Source organism: Chanodichthys erythropterus, chromosome 18 (genome assembly GCF_024489055.1).
Source record: "Chanodichthys erythropterus isolate Z2021 chromosome 18, ASM2448905v1, whole genome shotgun sequence".
Lineage (NCBI taxonomy): Eukaryota > Metazoa > Chordata > Actinopteri > Cypriniformes > Xenocyprididae > Chanodichthys > Chanodichthys erythropterus.
The window spans coordinates 12,535,648-12,549,949 of NC_090238.1; the positions used below are offsets into that span (position 1 = coordinate 12,535,648).

General features: G+C 35.5%; 3 protein-coding genes across 7 annotated transcripts in view; 2 read left to right on the forward strand and 1 right to left on the reverse strand.

Annotated features, from left to right (window-relative positions):
* Positions 1-1,926: 1,926 nt before the first annotated feature.
* Positions 1,927-9,549, reverse strand: alkbh1 (alkB homolog 1, histone H2A dioxygenase). Its single transcript, XM_067367498.1, has 6 exons — positions 9,409-9,549; positions 8,841-8,949; positions 8,341-8,503; positions 7,846-7,936; positions 5,647-5,840; positions 1,927-3,578 (listed from the first exon to the last, which is right to left on the reverse strand). The coding sequence occupies exons 1-6, from the start codon at positions 9,547-9,549 to the stop codon at positions 3,155-3,157; spliced, it is 1,122 nt and encodes a 373-aa protein (XP_067223599.1). The 3' UTR covers positions 1,927-3,154.
* Positions 9,550-9,743: 194 nt separating this feature from the next.
* Positions 9,744-10,639, forward strand: slirp (SRA stem-loop interacting RNA binding protein). Its single transcript, XM_067368079.1, has 4 exons — positions 9,744-9,839; positions 10,035-10,093; positions 10,171-10,278; positions 10,360-10,639. The coding sequence occupies exons 1-4, from the start codon at positions 9,767-9,769 to the stop codon at positions 10,426-10,428; spliced, it is 309 nt and encodes a 102-aa protein (XP_067224180.1). The 5' UTR covers positions 9,744-9,766; the 3' UTR covers positions 10,429-10,639.
* Positions 10,640-13,288: 2,649 nt separating this feature from the next.
* adck1 (aarF domain containing kinase 1) overlaps positions 13,289-14,302 on the forward strand; it is a 193,371-nt gene continuing 192,357 nt past the window's right edge. For 4 of the 5 annotated variants that reach the window (XM_067367164.1, XM_067367168.1, XM_067367170.1 and 1 more), the window contains exon 1: positions 13,296-13,350. The gene's annotated coding sequence lies outside the window, so the exon portion shown is untranslated. Of the gene's footprint in view, positions 13,351-14,302 lie in introns of all 5 variants that reach the window. The other variant, XM_067367165.1, reaches the window with a different exon arrangement.

The following is a 14,302-nucleotide window of genomic DNA, read 5'->3' on the forward strand; positions in this document are numbered from 1 at the left end:
TAGGCAATGTTCTGCTAGGAAACCTTGGGTCCTGCCATCCATGTGGATGTTACTTTGACACGTACCACCTACCTAAGCATTGTTTCAGACCATGTACACTCTTTCATGGAAATGGCCTCTTTCAGCAGGATAATGCACCCTGCCACAAAGCAAAAATGGTTCAGGAATGGTTTGAAGAGCACATGTTTGAGGTGTTGACTTGGCCTCCAAATTCCCCAGATCTCAATCCAGTTGAGCATCTGTGGGATGTGCTAAACAAACAAGTCCGATCCATGGAGGGCCCACCTCGCAACTTACAGGACTTAAAGGATCTGCTGCTAACATCTTGGTGCCGGAGACCAAAGCACACCTTCAAGGGTCTAGTAGAGTCCATACCTCGACGGGTCAGGGCTGTTTTGGCAGCAAAAGGGGGACCAACATCATATTAGGAAGGTGGTCATAATGTTATGCCTGATTTGTGAACAACACTAAAGACATTACTCCAGTCTTCCAGTCAGAAATCATTCTAATATGCTGATTTGGTGCTCAAGTGAAAATAGTTGTGTAGTGCTGCTCGTGATACATTTTTCAGAACAGCATTTATTTGAAGTATAAATCTTCTGTAACATTAAATGTCTATAGATGTCACTTTTGATCAATTTAATGTCTCCTTGGTGAATAAAAATATTTCTTTTAAATTTGTATTTTTTTTTTTTTTTTTAGAGTGAAACTTTGTTACAGTAAAAAAAAAAAAAAACCCTGATAATACACTTGGAAGTATAATTTCAATACCATGATGTATTTTATCATTATATTAATGTACCATGGTACCACCACACAGTAGTTTTATTTTGGAAATTGGAAAATTGACTTTGACACCATGGTATTCCTTGAAGTACTTTTTGAAGTATGTAAATACTATGGTACTGTACATGAATATGGTATAGTAGCCAAAAAACCACAATACCATGGTCTATTTTTATTTTTTTTATTATACTGTGGTAAAATCACTTTTTATGTAATACCATAGTATTTTTACCATTCTTAAGTGTTCATTCTTTGAGGAACCTTGGCATACCTAATATTAACTGTGTGGGTCTCAGTTTTCAGTGATCGTCACATGACTAGTGGCTGGTCTGTGTGATTCAGCAAACCTGAAAGACCTACTGAACGTATATAAGCAGTAGACTTTTTAGAAATGAAAAAAATTAAAAGTAGTAGGGAGAATAATTGTGCCATTGTGAGAATAATCTAAATCAGGGATGGACAACTCCGGTCCTGGAGGGCCAGTATCCAGCAGAGTTTAGCTCCAACTCTAATCAAACACACCTGAACCAGGTAATCAAGGTCTTTAGGATTAGTAGAAAGTTATAGGCAAGTGAGTTTTTATCAGGGATGGAGATAAACTCTGCAGGACACTGGCCCTCCAGGACCGGAGTTGTCCATCCCTGATCTAAATCAACAAAAAAAGTAACTGTAGTCTGATTACGAGTATTTTAAAATGTAATCTGATTACTAATACTTATTTTTTGGAATCTGATTATGTGATCCAGATTACATGTAATCAGAATACATGTAAGTACATGATTATTGTAATATTCAGTACCTAGTATATATCAAAGTTCGGTATACCACAGTATTACCTTGTTTTTCAGGCATGTAACCCACCACAGCCTCTGGATGTGGCAAACCAGGGTGACATCTTACATCAACTCTAAAAGTACCATGACAACAAAAGACAGGCCGATAAACGCTGCTGAGCATTTATGTTTTTACAGCATGTAAAAGACCAGAAACATTAATCTTACAAATCTCACATGCAGACGTGAACTTTTGATAGCTTTTAATGAGAGGCAGACACAGTGACAGAAGTGTTTTATCGTCATGGTAACGCAGGCCCCCAGTGTTTTGGTCACAATGGCAGTGTCAACCTGGGTCCCTCGGGGAACTTGTCATAGGCAATCTCACACTGGCTTTGACATGTCGCGACACCGCTTGACCAGATTAAAAAGATTATACGCCGTCTCCCTGGTTTTCCTCTGAAGGTCAGGTCTGTTTAGTGTTACAGCCCTGGGTGAGCAAACATGGCAACCAGCCTTAAATCAACAGACCTGCGCCTGGCAAATTGTCACGACTCACAACAGACTGGACTGAATGTCACCGCTGTTCTACAGACTGAGAAGCATTGTGTGTGAAGTTGGTCATGACAGGGTAAAATTAAGTACTGAGCTGACTTGATGTTGCGCATAAGCAGTCAGGTGTTTCCAACACCTGCTCTAGAAGTCATTCGCTGTGTCCGAAACTGAATACTTCCCTGCTATACAGAAGTGTTTTCAAAAGTACCGACCGCGATACCAAGTTGGTACTGAAATTTAAAAAATGTGACACTTTTGTTGCGGTGTTGGGTGGATTCATAAACACCTCTGATTGGCCTATGTGTTCACATGCTCAACAGATATATCTGCAATTGGTTACAATGATCAACACACAGGAGCGTTTGAAAGCACATGGGAAGTGTTTGAATTTGAAAGCTGGTCTGCTGATAGACGCCTGCTTTCTAACGCTCCCGTGTGTATCTGTGCAAGCACTCAGTGAAGAGCATCATTGATGTCTATTTACAACATGTTTTTGAAGTGCTGATCATTGTAGCCAATCACAGACATCTGATGAGCACGAGTACAAAGGCCAATCAAAGGCGTTTACGAATCCGCTCAACAGCGGATATATCGTTATATATAACTATATAATACGCAAAAAACAGTACGCCAAAAAAATAGTATGTCCGAATACACAGTATTTGAAAAACAGCAGGCAAAATGTCCACGGATAACCTACTACTTCTGCCGAGATTGTGAAGTATGCATACAATGGACACTTTACTATCCCACGAGGCAACGGGAGGGGATTTATGAATGGAAGTAAAGTGATGCGACTGACGCTGATAGGTTACATGATAATGACAAAATGGTGGATGAAGTAGGTTCGGATTTCATTCATTCCATATAGAACATACTTTTATAACTGTCGCGGAGTAAGTTCAAATTTGAACAGCACGCGATTTCGGACGCATCGATTATCTGGGAAGAGATCACAATAATGCATTTATTTGCAGTCATATGTACAGTTTTTAATACCAGGTGCATTTTACATAAATAAAACTTGGATCCAATCCAAGTTAAGTGTCACGCTCATAGCCTGATTTCCTCTTCTTATTTTTTTGAGTTTCTTCCTCTGATTTCTCACAGCCGTCTGTTGATAAATGTGACGCCTGTGTACTCGGGAAGTCCTGACCGGAACCGAGTACTTGTCGAACGGTCACATTTACCCGAGACGTCTGCAAGTACCAGGAGCAAACCTCCCAATCCTCCTCTGACACGCTCTGGATGATGTCATCATCCTGCGCCTTCGCCTCCAGTCTCTGGCCCAGGCAGAGTGGCAGCACATTTCCAGCAGGGGCGGGGACGATGCAGGGTACTGCGTGATAGAGTAGGCGGCTGGGTCCTGACATCACCATTATGTCTCCGCTGTGCATGAACATGGCTGTGGGACGATCTTCTCTCTTAGTCCCTCCCAACAGGAAAACGGAAGTCTGCCCAAAACTAACATCAAAGGACAAATGAATGCATTTATTATGCTGTATGGATAAAAAAATTTTTTTTTTCTGAAATACCCAAGAAATATTGGACACTGGAAATGTTTATATGTGCTCCAATAATCAGAGTAAGGACTTACATGATATAAACAAACCTCTTCAGTCCCATTTACGTGCATTTTTCATTATTCTGATTATTTGCTGAGAATTGTGGTTATTTTTACTGCCATTCTTCACATACCCTAAAGCATAGCACAAATGATAAACTCATATACAGTAGGTTAATTGCACCAAATAGATCTAAAAAATGACTTAATTTTGGTGTATTCGCCCATGAATATACTGCATTATATTCATCTTATGCAAAATTGTCAACATGAACTCAGCACTCCTTGTCTTTACTTATCATGTTTACAAATCTGTGCATGACAACGTCATTTGTGTACGTCACAAGCATACTGTATGCACACTTTGGTCAAAGTGTAATAGATGCGATTAAAGTGTTTACATGCATGTTTTTGCCACATATTTTACTATGATTATGGTTACTACTTCGCATGAAGTTGATCTAAGTATTGTGTTTACATGAGGTAAAGTTTAAAGGGTTAGTTCACCCAAAAATAAACTTGTCGTCATTAATTACTCACCCTTATGTCGTTCCACACCTGTAAGACCTTCGTTCATCTTCGGAACACAAATTAAGATATTTTTAATGAAATCCGATAGCTTTCTGATCCCCCACAGAAAGCATCGCAGTTACCACTTTTAAGGCCCAGAAAGGTATAAGGTCATTGTTAAAATAGTCCATGTGACTACAGTGGTTCAACCTTAATGTTATGAAGCGACGAAAATACTTTTTGTGTGCAAAAACAAACAGAAATAACGACATTAATTCAACAATTTCTTCTCTGCTTTTCTGGGCCTTGCTTTCTATTGGGGGATCAAAAAGCTCTCGGATTTCATAAAAAATATCTTCATTTGCATTCTGAAGATGAACGAAGGTCTTACAGGTGTGGAATGACATGATTTTTGGGTGAACTAACCCTTTCAATTGCATTATTGCCTAAATCTTATTATGATCGCATAATGAGGGTACATGGAGGGAATTTTCACCCAAACAGTAAACATACAGGGTATGAATTTTATGCTGCGCTTTATTTGGTGAAATTGGAGATTTTGATAAATGGGAAATTTGTCCTGATGTTCAGATTTGGGATAGTGTCAATTAAAGAATCAACGTGCAAAAATGTAATAAATTTAAATAAATGTTGAAAATGTTGAAAATAATTTAATTTATACCCATTATAAGTTAACAGAAACCATGAACCATTTTTTTTTTTAATTTTTTGATAAACAGGAAATGTTTATAAGAACAGCATTTATTTGAAACATTTTTTTTGTAACATTATAAATGTCACTTTAGATCAAATTAAAGCATTCTTGCAGAATTGAACTCATTCAATTCAATCATTCAATCATTTTGAATGACCCCAAATCATTTTTTGACTCCAAACTTTTGAACAGAAATGTAGATGAACCATCAGTTACTCATAATGTGCATTCTTTGATCTTGTTGCACTAGTTCTAAAAAAACCCTTCCTGTCCTTATTTGGAGCACAAAACTTAAAATTACCCAACACACCCATGTTAATTAATCCAAAACCACCTGAATGACTTCCATACTCATAAGAAAAACCATAGGAGGGCAACATTAAAGGGTTAGTTCATCCAAAAATGAAATTTCTGTCATTAATTACTCACCCTCACGCCATTCCAAACCTGTAAGACCTTTGCACAAAAACAAAACAAAAATAATGACTTTATTCAACAAATTCCTCTATCATTCTCCTAAGCTATTTTCATTGCAGCCCTTTCAGGTTCTACATCAGAATGCCGACTCAGTATTGGGCCAGAAAAGTACTACTTTTCTGGACCTTGAATGTGGTCATTTCTATTGAGGATCGAAGGTCTATCGGGTTTGGAACGACATGAAGGTAAGTAATTAATGATAGAAATTTCATTTTTGAGTGAACTAACCCTTTAATCAGTTTATGGATTTAATAAATATTCCTCACCTGAAAGACAACAAAGGTCGGGTATGGTCGAGCTCTGATTCGTCAACATGGATTCCAAGCGATGAATCAGATCGATAGTAGTTAAGAATGCCCGCCTCTGCATTAAAACCAGGAAAGCCACAGGCTGCCGCCACTTTGTGAGAAAGCGATTGAAGTTCCTTGGGGAAGGGAGTGTAGTGATCTGGGGAGTAAGTCTGTGGAATAAAAGTATGTCAGAATAGTATGACACATTACATATCTCATCATAGTACAAGGGAGTAAAAATGCCTTTCATTATAGGAAGTAAGCAGGCAGTCATTTAGTAAATGCTTTTATTCAAAGCAACATCTCTTCTCTGATGACGTGTTCGCTGACGTGAGGGCGGGACAACCTGTCACTCACATGAGATCACAGTAATAGCAAACCATAATTATAAAAATGTATTAAAATCAAGTCCCGTCTTACATTTTTTCTTATCCAAGAAGTTGTTTCACATGGATATACCTCACAATAGGAAAGAAAAGACTATCACAAGTTCTCTTTTATACCGACTTTAACATAACGATTGACATAACTGATAAAAGAGCATCTGCAGCGTTCTTTCTGCTCTGTGGATTTTACGTTGGGTCAATGGACAATCATATGAGCACAGCCTCCCCAAAGAGCTGAATTAGCAGCTTACATGTCTGATCTGAGCGGAGTGAACGCCTCAGCCTTCAGTTCTACTTAAAGGGAGGTGGAAAGAGTCTCTGCTTAAAATTCACTGATTGCCGTCAGACGTTTGGCGGTGTCAAACTAACATCAGAGCTAATGAATCCGGTGTGAACCTCCTGACTGATTTAATAGGACAGAAGACTAAACACTTTTATGCAATTAGCATATAAACGAGACAGGCAGACATCAGGCCTGTACAATTAGAGATGAAATGTCCTGAAAGGAGCAAATAATGCTAATAAGATCCTGGGCGATGCTTTCTCCCTCCCCATCTCTCGCTCTCTCTCCAGGAAAAACAATGACAATTGGCTCCACAGCAAAATACTTTTCAAAAAAATTCAGTAATAGTACATATTGGTAAAATTTAGATAAATTATAAAACATACATTCACAACTGTTTAAAAGTTTTTGATCGGTAGAAGTGCTCACCAAAGCTGCATTTATTTGAAAAAAATACAGTAAAAACAGTAATATTGTGAAACATTACTACAATTTGAAATTAAATTGTTTTCTATTTTAATATATATTAAAATGTATATCGCTTTATTGCTATAGGATAGTATTTAATAGACACGAAGCAAAGTGAAAGAGAGGGGGCGGGATCGGGAAAGGACGACGAGCCGGGACTTGAACTCGGGTCGCCCGAAGCGCAACTGCACTACATGTCGGAGCACTGCCCACAAGGCTATCGGCTCAAACATTTAAAGGATTAGTTCACTTCAGAATTAAAATTTCTTGATCATTTGCTCACCCCTATGTCATCCAAGATGTTCATGTCTTTCTTTCTTCAGTTGAAAAGAAATTAAGGTTTTTGAGGAAAACATTCCAGGATTTTTCTCCATATAGTGGACTTCACCAGGGTACCACAGGTTTAAGGTCCAAATTGCAGTTTCAAAGGGCTCTACACAATCCCAGCCAAGGAATAAGGCTCTTATCTATCGAAACGATTGGTCATTTTCTAAAAAAAATAAAAATGTATATATTTTTGAACCACAAATGCTAATCTTGCACTACTCTGTGATGTGCCACGCATTACGTAATCATGTTGGAAAGTTCACACGTGATGTAGGTGAAAGTACAGATCCGGTGTCTACAAAGTGCGTGGCGGATCGCAGAGCAGTGCAAGATGAGCATTTGTGGTTAAAAAGTATATAAATTTGTATTTTTTTTAGAAAATGACCAACCGTTTCGATAGATAAGAGCCTTATTCCTTGTCTGGGATCGTGTTGAGCTCTTTGAAGCTGCATTTAAACTGCAATTTGGACCTTCAACCCATTGTACCCTGTTGAAGTCCACTATAAGGAGAAAAATCCTGGAATGTTTTCCTCAAAAACCTTAATTTCTTTTCGACTGAAGAAAGAAAGACATGAACATCTTGGATGACATGGGGGTGAGTAAATTATCAAGAAATTTTAATTCTGAAGTGAACTAATCCTTTAAATAATTTTTTTTTATTAGACACACTGCTAAAGCACATAAAATGGCCATTAGAGAGTGACTGTATACCTTGGAGTTCCAATCATAGTGGTAACCAAGAGTCACCCAGCGCAGTTTTTCTAGCAGGGTTTTGGGCTCTCTTTTCCCACAGCCTTTCCTCCTGTAATAATACACAGACCCATTTAGATCTAGAAAGATAGGAAGAGCGTGAGATGGATCAGCTATGGTGCAGTAGCACAAGCTATTTTCACAAATGTTGTGATGTTGACACATGTTGTGTGATAAAGGGCATCTAACATACTGCAATACCTCAGATCTGCCATTTAGGTCACAGTGAAATTACCAGCACAGACATGGCCACAAGGAAAGTGTCTATGAAGATGTTATATGCTCAATATCAGAGGGTGGAGTTACCCATCACACCTAAATGGTATCTATACTCAAACAATTGCTACAGATCCCTCAAAATATACAAATATAGCATTGTTTTATTCTAAAACAATGTCTAAATGCATCAAAATAATATACCATAAAACAAAATTCTACTAAGATTCTTTGACTTACCGAATAACGTCTATGCTTCTTTCCCAGATGTTTTCAGTCTCCACAGATGACATATGCATATCCAGGTTACACACATTAGGCTTCTGTGGATAGATCTTCAGACACTGCTTTACCCAGTACTGCTGAGAGCCCGGCAGGAATGGGTCGGATATAAAAATAAACCCTACAGTGACAATATAGTTAATTTAATTTCATTAAAAGTAAACAGGAAACATGGAAGATTCCCATTACAGCATGTTAAGGAGCAAGATTTAACATGTTTATACAGTGTTCTATAGGCTACCATATATAGGAATTATAAAAACATTGTGAGTGGCAGCAATACTAAATTAAAACTGTGATTATGCAATACAGGAGATCTTTACATAATCACATCTTACATAAAATGAATTTAATGATAAGCTTCAGTTATTATATCAAACCCATGAAATCCTTCACATTCTGGAGAACATACAGTATGCTAATTATTTGAAACTGTCACCAACCTATCTAAACCATACCTGGATATCCATGCAAACCAAAAACTTTCCAGTCTTTTACCGGCCGAAGACCAGCTTTAGAAACATCTTCCTCACTTATAGGAGTGGAGTTAAGTTCACAGGTAAAAATCTAGCAAATGAGACGATTTTTATTACTAGAAGCACAAAACTGAAAAGTACAAAGGCACAGCCTTTACTATGATAAAAAGTCTTAAGCACAGAGTTGTAGTTAATAAACATCATAGTTCATAGCCTAGTTACATTTTTTAATAAACCATAAATCATAAAAATGTTCTTATAACGGGTTAATAGTAGTAGTAGTAATAATAATAATATGCAGTTTAGGAAAGATTTATAAACATAAACACGGCAATGTTCCTCAAGTCTGATTGGCTCATCTTGTCTAGGTTCGGTTTAATAAACAGTTTTCATTGTCAGATTAGTTAGTAAATATACATCATAAATATTAAAATAACTAACTAATTAATAATAATAATACTAGCGATAATAATAATATACAGTTTAGGAAAGACTTATAGTGTCATAATGTTAATGAATACGCAATATTTCTCAAATCTGAATGGCTCACCTTGTCATTACAAGGTTTGGAGAAATTAATGACCTCACTGAAGTCTGGAGGAGGATTTCTCCTCTTGTAAAACTTGAACAGTTTTCTAAAAGCATCTTCTCCATGCTCCACTATGGAGGCTGCCATCTTTGCCGTCATCATGTGACCTTTCTACTTCTGACGCCAACGATACAAAGCTTAGATCTGATTTTGATTTTTTTTTTATTAAATAATGTAAATAAAATAACAAAGACGAATATAAAAACTATCCCAACGTGATATTTTACGTTTATAAATTGTATAGTATCAGGTAATATATAATTTTTCTTCTGGTCACGTGGTCAGGGTCACCGTAAGCTCCATTCGGCAAGGACGAAACATGGCAGCGACTGCAGCTGGGAAGAAGGTGTTTGAAGTGTTTGTGTCAAAAGTACCATGGACCATCGCAACGAGTGAGTAAAGGATGCGATTTTATCAATGATTTGACATGAGGCTTGTGAATAATACGCGCATGAATGCATTAAATCAGTCATTTTCCATAACGCATCACAAGTATCTCTCTGATAGTATACAATATAATAATGCTTTATATGTGTAGCAGATAATTGTCTAATAATGTATGTTATTGTTCTGTGTTCTGTTTTCAGAGGAGGTTAAAGAGTACTTTGGGCAGTTTGGCCAAGTGAGGAAGTGTCTACTGCCATTTGTAAGTATAAAAATCAGATTTAGTGTTTAATCTTAATGTGCCCGTCGTGCTGAGAAGAGTTTTCTCTTGTTTTGCAGGATAAAGAGACAGGTTTTCATCGGGGGTTTTGCTGGATAGGGTTCACTACAGAGGAAGGACTGCAGAATGCATTACAAAAGGATCCTCATTTCATCGAAGGAGCAAAGGTGAGCATCCAGTTGGGAACTAGATGGATAATGTTGTACATTGAACATCTGCATCAACATGTCATTTTCTATTTAATGTAGCTCCAGGTGCAAAAAAACAGAAAGCCATTTTCTGGAAGAAGATCAAACAAAGAAGCAGAGGATATCTGAAGAGGTCTGATTTCAAGTCTCAAGTGTCGTGTCTTCAGTAACACAGAACTGTTATTTATTGTGGATGTGTCTTCACTTGGCATACTTGTTTTCAAGAAGCCAAACGTTAATGATTTTTGATCATTGTTTTATTGACTGCTTGTCTAGTGTTTTTTTTTTTCTTATAAAACGTCCAAAGAAATGCGAGTCAAATAAAATGGGATATTTTGAAAAGTCATTTTCTGTGTTGGCTACAGATTATTCTTAATATTTTTGTCAGTGTACTACCTTTTATAAAAAGCAAATTCTCAAAAAAATAAGAAAATTGTAATTAGAGATGCTTGAGCAAAATTGACTTAATTCCTTATTACTTTTACATGAAACAGTTGAGTAATAACTTGAGAGTTTTATGTATAACTTGGGTTATGCAGATGCATGAAACATTTAATTAGTGTGGTTAATTTATTTAGAGGTTAATCAAGGCTGCATCTAAGATGCCTCTGCTAATGTTCCGGTCATGTTATCTGTCCGAGCTCATGTCATGTTAAATCTTGTCACGCTCCATCACTACCTTGTCCTCTTCACCTTAAAGAAAAAGAGTAATGTGTTTATGGAGTACATTTTAAAATAGGTCTGTTGACTAAAGTTCTCTCTGTAAGAAGAATGTGGTTGAAATGCTTTATATTGCTGTGAACATATGCTCAATCATATCGTTTAATGGAAAAAATGGGTTATGGTTTTTACACTTGCATCTACTTGCTCACCATAATTTAATGTTGTGGCACTTATTTGAAAATGTTAACATTAAGTTTAAAATTAAATCAGATCTGTGTTGGCTTCTCAGATTTTCTTAAGATATGCCTTAAAATGGATTAATAGTTTAAAATATCTAACGTTTATTTAATTTGGTTTTACTCAAATGGTAAGTTTTTTTTTTTCTTAGTAGCTAACAGCATAATCTACTGAAGAGGATTAGGGCCGAGCAATAATGAAAAAATAAAACCATCTCAAGATCGAAGTTGTTAAATTTCGAGAAAAAAGTCGAAATAAAATGTTGAGAATAAACTCGTTAAATTACGAATTTGTTCTCATAATTTAACAAAAATTTTCTCGTAATTTAATGACTTTATTAACATTTTATCTCGACTTTTTTTTTCTCTAAATTTTACGACTTTTTCTCAATTTAATGAATTTGTTCTCATAATCTAATGATTTTTTTCTTGTAATTTAATGACTTTATTCTCAACATTTTATCTCGACTTTTTTCTCGAAATTTAACGAGTTTTGTCTCGTAATTTAACGAGTTTATTCTCCACATTTTATTTCGAAATTTTTTCTTGAAATTTAATGACTTTATTCTCCACATTTTATCCCGACTTTTCTCGAAATTTAACACGTTTTTTCTCGCAATTTAACGAGTTTATTATCAACATTTTATTTCGAATTTTTTCTAGAAATTTAACAAGTTTTTTCTCGTAATTTAATGAGTTTATTCTCAACATTTTATTTCGAATTTTTTCTAGAAATTTAACGAGTTTTTTCTCGTAATTTAATGAGTTTATTCTCAACATTTCACATTTTTCCTCAAAATTTTAAGAGTTTTTTCTCGAAATTTAACAACTTTAATCTCGAGATGGTTTTATTTATTTTTTTATTATTGCTTGGCCCTAATCCTCTTCCGTAATAATCAGATGCAGCTTTATTTATAGTAAAAGAAATACAGAATTTTCTCCATCATACAATACGTTTTAAAATTAATTGCATGCTATTTATCAACCTCACAAAGAACAAAAAAGAAGGAACAGAACAAAGAAAGAAAATAGGATAAAAAGAAAACACCAAAACAATGGTGCATGAAAGATCTCATATCTATTAAAAAAAAAAATACATTTTTTGTTATTAATTATTCTTAGTGATTTGATTAAATGTTCTACTTCACAGAAGAAATCTATAAAAGTAAGTTTTTTCTTAAGAAACCTTTGTGAAAATAGAATTTTGCCACAAGGATAAGAAAGTTAACAGTAGATTCTAAAGATTTGTTTTAGTTTAAAAAAAAAGCATGTGTAAATTACAGTTCATGTTAACTTTAGAAAAACAATAGGAACTTAAATCTTTCCAGAAAAGTAAATGACAAATATCTTCACTTTCATTTCTAGAAGGTGCATATTAACTACATCACAAAATTTTTACATAAAAGCATTACAAGGGTATATATTATGCAACATTTTAAAATGAACTCATTATTGGGTATACACTATTTATATAGTAATAACCATGTTTTCCTCCATTGAATGTGATCTACCCCCCCATTACATTCTTTACTTAAAAGCGAAACACCTCCCAAACATAACTGTGAAAGTTGTTTGGAGCATGACTCATGGAAAAGGGGAGCTTTCATCAGACATATGAAATGGATATTCATACAACATTCATAACAAAAATTATGTTTTTATCAAATAATTTATCACAAAAGACTGATCTCTAATTTTAATATCCAGTTTTGAGTTGTGGTTGTAAACCAGTTTCCAGGCTAACAAAGCTTGATGATGAAATCTGGCCAGTTTAATAGGTTTCATTTACCAGTGGAGTAATTGCATTTCATCAAAAAAAGAATGGCCACCTACCCTATTAAATATATTATTAGGAATAAAATACCACATAGAATCTGACCCAAGCAAACATCTTTTTAACCAATTAATTGTAAATATATTGTATCATCAAATTTCAGGACTTAGATACCCCCATCACTCCTTTTGTTTCTTCAATTTATGAGATTTATTACCCCAAATAAAATCTCAAATGGTTAAGATTGGTCTTTTTATTAGTTTACAACTACAATAGCCATGATTCTTTGCGCCACGCACGTTAGACGCCAGAGAGACGCCAGAGTTTAAAGGTCACGGAGCGACACCGGTTAGTGGATGACAGCGTGAGTCAATGAAGGTAAATCAATCAGCTGTATTATGATTCTTTAAAAATGTTCATACATCATTAATCATAGTTATTAACTCTGACATCATGCGATAAAACGGTGTGGGTTATTCAGTTATATTCTCTCTGTGTGTTACGCAAGGGCTTGTGTAACACACAATATTTGTGATCAGCTGACCGCATCTTTCAATACACAGACTGATATTATGAATGAAACTGGTTTACATGTGCTGCGATATGCTTTGCTTAAACTGTGTTGCTGTGGTGTTCGCTCATTCATAAATTTGATAAATAACGCAGTTTGGCTTTAGTTGTGTAAAACAGGGATGCGTTTTCCAAAAGCATCGCGAGCCCAAGTTGATCTTGAAGAAATAACAACGTCACAACTCAAGTGCCACGCCCCCAAAGTTTATCAGCTGCAGACTAATTTAAACAAAGTAAATAATCAAACAATGTTTATTATTTTTTGTTATTTTAAAAAAAAATTAAATTAGTAGTACTCAATACTAATACTCAAAGCATCAGCAAATTTAAAAACTAATTATTTAATTTCCCATACTGTCTCATATGTGTGCCTTCACATACACAGTTTGTAAATAACAAACATATTAAAGGGATAGTTTACCCAAAAATGAAATCCTGTCATCATTTACTCACCCTCAGGTTGTTTCAAAACTGTATATATAATTATAATTTCTTTGTTCTGTTGAACACAAAGGAAGATATTTTGAAGAATGTGGGAAATTGAACAGTTCTGGGGCATCATTGACTTCCGTAGTATTTTATTTTCCCTACTATGGAAGTCAGTAGTACCCCAAAAAAGCCTGGTTACAAACTTTCTTCAAAATATCTTCCTTTGTGTTCAGCAGAACAAATAAATTCATACAGATTTGGAACAACTTGAGGGTGAGTAAATGATGACAGAATTTTCATTTTTGGGTGAACTATCCCTTTAATATGTCTG

What these genes read in the sequence shown, in the direction of transcription:
- slirp (XM_067368079.1), top strand. Translation starts at nt 9,767, where the DNA reads ATGGCAGCGACTGCAGCTGGGAAGAAGGTGTTTGAAGTGTTTGTGTCA. An exon ending in GGAAGTGTCTACTGCCATTT is followed by an intron (nt 10,094 to 10,170) that starts GTAAGTATAAAA and finishes CTTGTTTTGCAG; the next exon opens with GATAAAGAGACAGGTTTTCA. An exon ending in ATTTCATCGAAGGAGCAAAG is followed by an intron (nt 10,279 to 10,359) that starts GTGAGCATCCAG and finishes TATTTAATGTAG; the next exon opens with CTCCAGGTGCAAAAAAACAG.
- alkbh1 (XM_067367498.1), bottom strand. Translation starts at nt 9,549, where the DNA reads ATGATGACGGCAAAGATGGCAGCCTCCATAGTGGAGCATGGAGAAGAT. An exon ending in CCAAACCTTGTAATGACAAG is followed by an intron (nt 8,950 to 9,408) that starts GTGAGCCATTCA and finishes CTCATTTGCTAG; the next exon opens with ATTTTTACCTGTGAACTTAA. An exon ending in CGACCTTTGTTGTCTTTCAG is followed by an intron (nt 3,579 to 5,646) that starts GTGAGGAATATT and finishes CTTTGATGTTAG; the next exon opens with TTTTGGGCAGACTTCCGTTT.